The 8,289-nt window shown below is 40.3% G+C and overlaps 1 protein-coding gene across 2 annotated transcripts; it reads left to right on the plus strand.

The window, feature by feature from the left end:
* The first annotated feature begins 483 nt into the window (after window positions 1-483).
* On the plus strand, window positions 484-7,591 carry BTG4 (BTG anti-proliferation factor 4). Of its 2 annotated transcripts, none has more exons than XM_029573919.1 (5): window positions 484-609; window positions 2,313-2,513; window positions 3,305-3,442; window positions 5,988-6,183; window positions 7,128-7,591. In XM_029573919.1, exons 2-5 carry the CDS (start codon window positions 2,341-2,343, stop codon window positions 7,311-7,313), a joined length of 693 nt encoding a protein of 230 aa, XP_029429779.1. In that variant the 5' UTR covers window positions 484-609; window positions 2,313-2,340; the 3' UTR covers window positions 7,314-7,591. The 2 variants fall into 2 exon arrangements, with proteins under 2 accessions (XP_029429779.1, XP_029429778.1); XM_029573918.1 differs by having other exon boundaries at window positions 532-651.
* Window positions 7,592-8,289: the final 698 nt, after the last annotated feature.

Raw genomic sequence — 8,289 nt, forward strand, 5'->3', positions numbered from 1 at the left:
GATACAATTGAACAATAACCAGGGCTTTTATTCAGGGGGGGGTCCCTCAAAAAATCCCATGCATCCTGCATGTGAGTACCAGCACTGGTTTTTTCCAGAAAGAAAGAACTGATAAAAGCCTACTAATTTTAATAGAATTTCTAGCAAGATTTGGGAGATAATTCAGGAAAGAATAGGTCAAGGGAAGGCAACTCCATTCCTGGAGTGCCACAAACAGGTCTGGTTTTCAGGATATCCACAATGAATATGCATGAGTGAGATTTGCATGCACTGCCTCCATTGTATGCAAGACTATCTCATGCATATTCATTGTGGATATCCTGCAAACCAGACCTGTTTGTGGCACTCCAGTTGCCTTCCCTTGGAGTAAGTAGCCTTGTACACTGTATTTCATCATGATATTTTATTGCTGAGTGGGTCTGGGGTCTGTATGAGGCAGAAATGAACTGTATTGCCTCTCCCTTGTCCCCTAACCTGCTGTGCCTGGCTAATTAACAAAACACCACACCTGACTCATGTGTCAACTACTCAGAAGGCCCTGGTCCCCCAAGTTTATAAAAAACACAAGTGCAAGGCCTTCCCTAGGAGAAGTAAGAAGGGAGTGTTTGGGTAAGAGAACGGTTTCTTGCCTCTTCCAAATAATATTTTTAAGTAAGTGGTGTGTTGGAAGAATTTCTTTTCTGTAAAACAATGACTAATTAAAATGTCTGGCTAGGAAGCTGATTAGTCAAGGATATATTTTGAATTAACTGGAATTTTGCTTGTGGGCTTTTTGACTTTGAATGTTTTGTAATAATTGGATATAAATGTTGTTCCAGCTTAAAGTGTTTTCTAGTGTTGCTATGAATATCCAAAGTATCAGGTAGGTAGTGTTTTTTGTGAAGAACTTCCTATCAGTATTTTATGCTCTTGCTTAGACAAAATCTTATTTGTGGCATTTGGTTCATATTTAATCAGTCTCTGCCATCCTCCATGCTGTTCTGATGATAAAAAAAAAAAAAAAATACCAAAACCCCAGCCAGCTAGGTGACAGTGCCTAACTAATTTTCATTAATATATTTCTGTAAACCTCTCCTGAACATTGGCTCCACCTAGAGCTAATGTTGCTGCCAAATAGCCATAAGAAAAACCAAACTGTATCTTTTTCTTGTCTGTTTCAATACCTATTGAGCACTGGCTTCCTCTTATGGTGAACTTATTATTGAGAAAAGCCAAAGGGCTTAATTCTATTATCTGAAACAAAAAGTGGGAAAAAGATAAAAACAGAAAAAAAATTATATATATATTGTGTGTGTAATAGAAAGTACAAGTGTGCTGGCATGCTTATGTGGCTGCTTTGAATGTATGAGCTGCTGGTAGCTATCCTCATGCAATACTAGCTTCACATTGTGTTTTCTAACTTCTCCTGCACGTCAAGGGCCAGATCCATCCCATTCTGGCTTTCAGTGTGTGATAGTCATTATCTTAGCACTTTGCTTTACTGCTTGAGGGTTTTAGGCAACCTCGAGTCCAAAAACTACTTCAAATCTGACTCTTCAAATCTGTGTTCATTTTGTTAGAATGGCTCCTTGTAGAAATCAGCAATGTGGTTTACAGGTTAAATTTTTTTAGGTGATTCCCTTCTAAAGGAAAAGAGTGCAGCTGCTTGTCTTTATTTTCATGCTCTGCTACCAATCAGGCAGTAATTCAATTCTTGGGACTGAAAGCAATGTGTGTTTTTTTTTCTTTTTTTCCTATCCCTCAGTAATTATGATAGCTAAAAGCAAACTCTTCCCTCTGCCCCCCCTCCCCCCATCACCTTCTATAGTGGGCTCATTCCTGAGGAAGAAAGACTAAGATTGAAAAATTTGGGCTAACTTACCCATAGCTATTAAACAAATCACAGGACAGTTGTATCACTTACCAAGATCCCACATAAGCATCCCCATGGGTGTAAGTGAGCTGCAGCAAAGGAAAGGCAGATATGTGGCCATGATAAAAGGGGCTGCATAGTATAATATGAAATGCATTGTACAAAGGCCAAGGGAGTAAGGATGCATCTATTGCAGTGGATTTAAGATGATCATCAAAATTCCAGTGCATTTAATTCTCTATATGGGGTAGGAGGGGAAGAGAAATGGTGTCGGGCATTTAGTATATAGGGAAGAAACGAGCTCCCTCAGAGGTCCTAGATGGTCTTCCTGTAAGCTTCAGGCTGGGAAGGTAATGGTTGTCTCTTGTTCAGGGTTTGTCTCTTCCCAGTCATGGAGATGACTTACAGAAGTCTGCTGGTGTACCTTTCTCTTTCTCCTCTTCCTTTCTCCTCTTAACAGCTCATAATCCTCTGTGCTTTGCCCAACAATGAAAGAAGAGATCGCTGCCACCGTTGTCTTCATCACAAGGCTAGTGAAGAAGCATGAGAAGCTGAGCAAGCAGAAAATAGAGAAATTTGCAACGAAGCTGACTACCATGCTGTTTGTCAAATATAAAAACCACTGGTATTCGGAGAACCCTTCGAAAGGTCAGGCTTTCAGGTACTGTAGTTCCAGAGCAAGTTAAGTTGCCATTATGTTCTCTAATGTATAGTGTTTCCAATTTCTGCTAACATCACTAATTCACACTACAGTGTTACAGGATCTAACTGGATGGAGAATGAGACCATAATAGGCTGAGGTGATCATTACACTAATTGCTTGGTTAGATGTTCTAGTACAGTTGGGTTGGATGTAAAGAATAAGGTCTTGCATATGAATCTGCTCCAAGGAAGTGAATTATTGATGTTAAAACTGATAAACATTCATATTCTGGAACAAATGCTGAAGCCTCTTTGATTAGCTACTAAAAATCTATTAAGTACTTAATTCATGTTTGGCTCCAGCCATAGTTTAAGAACTTGAAAGCAAGATTCTCCTTGTAGGGCATTTGCTGCCCCTGTCCATTATCACTTTATCAGCGTCCCTTCAAAAAACACGTTTTTCAGGCTATATAATCACTTAAGTGAGGCCCCCATTTTAATGGTTTACCAAGTCCTTGGTAAATGAGGCTTCATAATTGTAAATTAGAATTGACTTGCTCTAGATCAGTGGTTCTCAGCTCTGCTGCTTATGGTGCCCCAAAATGCTTGATTTATTTCAGGTTAACTTAATAACTCGTGAATATTCATTGTGGATAGCTGTAAACTAGACTTGAAAACTGCTTTAGTGCTATAGAGTTGGTCTAGTGTAATCTGAGAAGCCATATAGAAAGGTGAGTTCTCCTTGTAAGAGCCCCTATGGTCTAATAAGCTGAGAAATGTAGGCTCATATTCATAAGCTTCATCTTCCAGGTGCATACGGATAAACAAATGCCAAACAACGGATTCTGTATTGGAGAGAGCCTGTGCTGAGAGCAATGTGGATTTTAATGACCTTGGACTGCCACCAGAGATCACAATATGGGTAGATCCATTTGAGGTATGCTGCAGGTAAGCATTTGACAGTCAAGCCATGTAGCTTTTGCCTTAGCATTGATAAGCAAGTCATCTATTTCCCATAGATCATAAGCCTATTGATTGAACCATATATCTATGACTTGGGGGTAACCTGCACAGAGTGATGGTTATTACCATAAGAACCTTGCTGAGCAGCTGTATGGATCATTTGACCTTTTTCTGCCATCAGTACTGTTTCTATGTGCTTGTAAATTTGTATGGTAGTTCATAATGGGCAAACATTACCATACATTGGCTTTGAAAAGCTTTATTTCTAGCATTAATATGCTGTCCTTTCCCCATTTTTAGAGACCTCTTGTATGGATTTTTTAGGGTACACCAAGGCAATCCTTGTTCTAGTACTACTAACTAGGTCTCCACTGGGATTTGATCTTTATCCATTAAGTGAAGTACCAGGTTCTTTTGGGCTTCTTTCAGTGTGGTGAACATGATGTTATTGGAATAACTTATGATCTGGGCGGGGGGGGGGGGGGGGGGGGGGGGGAGTTTCTGAGGAAATGCCAAGCAAAATTGTATCTAATTGATGCTTGTCCACTCATATATAGATCATGGATTTTTGGTGAGTAAATGTGTGAACAGTGAATTTTTATGATCTGGAGAAAATGTCAATAGAACTGGAATTTTGAGGTCTGAGTGGTCCTGTGAAGATCAGATTTCATGAGACCTCTTGCAAGTTTGGTGTAGTGAGAATTTTAGCTGCTTTGTACAATGCTTGACTTAGATGACTCAACGGGTACTATAGCAGACAGGGGTAGACTTGTTCTTCATAGCTATAGTATGGTAACAAAATCTGAGACAATTCTACAATAGGTACAAATATAGCTACCTTTAAAATGCATGGAAAAACAGGCAAGACCTTCCAGCATTGCGCTAAATTAGTTGAAGTGTGTGTTCTCTTATTTCTGTTTTGAGACTTGGATATGGGTGGGCATATTGCTCACAGCTTGTACATATAATCAAGGTATCAATTACTAGATTGTCTGTATAGACAACTACACCCACTATACAGTTTTACCAGTTTGTACTATGCTTGGAGTACTAATTGTAGGCATATAACAATGTGACTGCACAAATACATTTCATTTAGTAAGTTTGTGTGTAAAAAAACCAAAAACCCTCTGATACATCACTTAAACATAATAAAATGGCCCATCATAACTGGATAACCCATTATCAACAGGACATAAATGCTAGCATCTTAACTGGGGACACCTAATTTTCAAAACTGTCTAAAAATCCAAGTTTAACTACTTCTTTTTTTTTTTTTTTTAAATGGGGCTATATCCTTAACTTAATTTCCATCTGGTAAGTAATTCCAAGAAACCCCCCCAAAAAAACAGGCAGATGACAACTGAGCAGTTTTGAGGGAAGGAATTACCAAAAATACAACTCATAGTCTAAGCAAGCATAAAAGAACATATGGAACAATCCACTCTCTGGGACAGAGAGCCCTTCCTAGAAAGAGCTTTTATACTAGATATGACAAGACAGGGAGCTGATGCAGATTAATTTGCTTTCTTATACTAGTGCCAGAGAACTCTGGCAACTGAATTTTGAAGATCTGCCTAAGGTATTCATAATTACTGCCTGGACCACTGAGGTTAAATCGGTAGGGTTTAGATATATCTGTATCCAGGACTGCTTTAATTGCTTAAGGGGCACTGGGAAAACGTTCGTGGATGGGGATCCCCTTTCAGTTTTTTTTCCATATTGGACCATGGCCCTTTCTCCTTCCCTCCCCTTGTTAATCTGACGCTGCTGTCCACCTTTGTGCTGTTCCACGTGAGTGAGATGCCATCTCTTGGTCTGTGCAGGCTGGCACGAGCATGGTGTTAAGGGACTTGCACTATGGGCAGTACTGATGTAGGCGTATTAGGCAACCTAAGTCGGTGCTGGGCAAACTAGAGCCCCTTGGGCCAGAACTTGCTCCTTGCTTTTTTAGTCGGAGGTGATATTTGGGTCTTTGATATGTCAATTTCGCCAACTTGGCAACTTTTTTTTTTTTTTTTTCTTTGCCATAGCCTGCAGGAAGCCAATTGTAGGTGGCAAGCACAGGATAACTGTTCACATAATGAGCACCTCCACTGCTATGTTGCCTCGCAAACTCCGAATCTCACTGCAGACACATCTTGGATTCTGCTGCCACTGAATGACTTCCTATTCTTCCTCTGCCGAGCCTAAACTCCCAGCCCCAAGAGATGTGAAGGGTTTTTCAGAGGCGGGGGATGTTTTTAAGCATGTCTAATGTAATTTCAAGCCTTTGGTGCAGAATTTGAGATAGCAATGTTGTCCCCTCCCAGAACTATAGGCTTTCAAGGGGCCATCTGGATGATGGCCAACCCAGAAAACTTCTTTTGCTTGGGTTTAAAGAGATTGAGAGCCAGACCTTTTATTTTTTTTTTTTTAATATAGGAAGACCTTTGTGTGACATCAGTGTTTTGTACTGCAAAGGTTTCTTGTCCAAGCTTTATTTTTGCATTTTTATTTTTAAGGAATATTCCTTCCCTGTATGTTTCAGATATGGTGAAAAGAATAGACCTTTTACAGTTGCTTGCTTTGAAGGCAACAAGGGTCAAGAAATTTCCCAACAGATCAGCCTTGCTGTTGAGAAAGCAACATCAGATGATCATTCTGGAACCTCCTCGGATGAAGAGAGCAGGGTTAAGGAGCCAAAGACCATTCCAACAGTCAGCAACCCAAACAGCATCTATCAGGTAAATGACTCTGCTGATACAAACCGATGCTGATTAAATTGCATTATAGATCTATACAATCCTGTTTCCATATTGCTGTACTTACATTTTCTGTGAATATGCCGTGTGATTTTATTCAAGAGCTCATGTGATTTGAATTGTCAGTGCTGGCCAATCAACCATTAATGAGAGTGACTGTTCTTTTATCATACTTGTCAATGATTGTGACCATATCTTTCCAAATGAAAGAAGCAGGTAACAAAATGACTTGATCAACTTAATGTTTGGTTTTTTTTCTTCTGGAGAAAACCTGAGCCTCAGGATTCGGCTTTTTTTTTTTTTTTTAAGGCCTGACAAAGATTAATACAGATGCTTAAACCACACGGGTCTCCTGCACACTCACTTCCAGTACTGTAAGAAATGTTCTAGGACCTACTGCTGGTGGTTTGTGAATTGCTGTAACCTTCTACAGCATTGCACTAACGGAAGTGGTTTAATTACTTAACATTCATTTGGGCCCATGAGCTAAACTTTTCCTCCCATTTTGTGTTTATGGGGGAAAATGCGCAGTACAGAGGTTCCTTGCAGACCCTATTTATTTATTTATTTAAAGAATTTATATACCGGGGTTCCTGTATAGTATACATATCACCCCGGTTTACAAGGAACCTCTTCCCCCCCCACAGATCCAAAATATAGGAGAAGGGGAGACAGGACCCTTCAGCATATCTGCCACTTACACTTGATCCTAGAAAAGTAGGAACCAATAAAAAAAAAAAAAAAAATAGGCTCCTCCCTTGCAGCACAGCAATAGCTTGCTCAGCAGGTTCAGCCTTTCTTTTAAATTAACTTTTAAGACAAATCTTCTTGGTGCAGTTTAACTGTGAAAGCTTAATCTTCCCTATATTAGAATATTTCTGTTTGTATAATATTTTAACATATCCATTCTCATTATTCTCTTTTAGAGCAATTACAATCAGCCTCAGGCCATGCCCACATGGTCTCAGTACCCTCGCCGGAAAATGTATGCTATGGATGGCTATCACCAGCCTGGCTATGTGCATCACAAGCTGTACAGACCTTACAGGCCCACAGCTGCGTTTACAGGACCACGGGTAGACAGATATCATTGGGTCAACACCAAGCGCTAAGGCTGCAATGACCTGGCACTTAGCTGCTCCAGTTCCGCTTTATTTCCAAAACTAAGGGGACAACATGATTGTTTCATTTTCTCCTGAATTGGACTCCTGGACCTTCTCACTTTCAGCACTTTTTTTAGAAATAATTTAAAGATTTTATTAGTTTCAAGTTTAACTTTTTATATATTTTATATGTTTATAGCACGACCACTGTGAACGTTTCAAACTTGCGCTCTTTATTGCTATTGAAAAAAGTGAGCTAAATAAACGATGTCTGTGTTTTTAACGACCTTGTTGTGCTCTTCAGAACTAGGAATGGCATAGCATTCTCCTTGCTCTTGGTGCGGTCCTATGCCTTACACTAAAGCTGTACCACAGTATTGGAAGTTTATGTACATTTAATGCGAGAGGTGAAACTCGAGTTCATATTCTCCACTGCAGCTGCCTTTAGAAACTTGACCAGGTCCTGCTTCTAAAGCAGGAGTGGGCAACTCCAGTTCAAGGGCCACCAAGCAGTCAGGTTTTTAGGATAAGATCTGCATATAGCTGAGGCAGTGTGCAGGCTAACTTCTCATGCATACCCATCGGGGTATTGTGAAAATCCTATAGGTTGGTGGCCCTTGATGACCCATTGCCCACTCCTTTCTCATTCTCTTTAGTGCGAACATTTTTTTGTTTGGATTTTAACTTTTTCCCTTTAGTGTTCTGTCCCTCTTCCCAGATGGCATGCATGGGCAGCTGACTATCCCTGCTAGCCTGGATGGATACGAGCTTTCTAAGTATTGTCACTTGTAGGCACGCAGTGGCTACTACAGTAGCTGCAGCTTCCTTTCCCTCCCCAGGTCTAGCTCTGTAGAACTTCCTAGGCCCAGGGCTGGCGTACTCCAGACCTTAAGGGCCTCAAACAAGCCAGGATTTCAGGATATGCACAATGAACATGCATAGAAAGTTGCATACGTTTAGGGGGCAGTGCATGCAAATCTCCCAT

This window comes from Rhinatrema bivittatum, chromosome 12 (assembly GCF_901001135.1).
Source record: "Rhinatrema bivittatum chromosome 12, aRhiBiv1.1, whole genome shotgun sequence".
Taxonomy (NCBI): Eukaryota; Metazoa; Chordata; class Amphibia; order Gymnophiona; family Rhinatrematidae; genus Rhinatrema; species Rhinatrema bivittatum.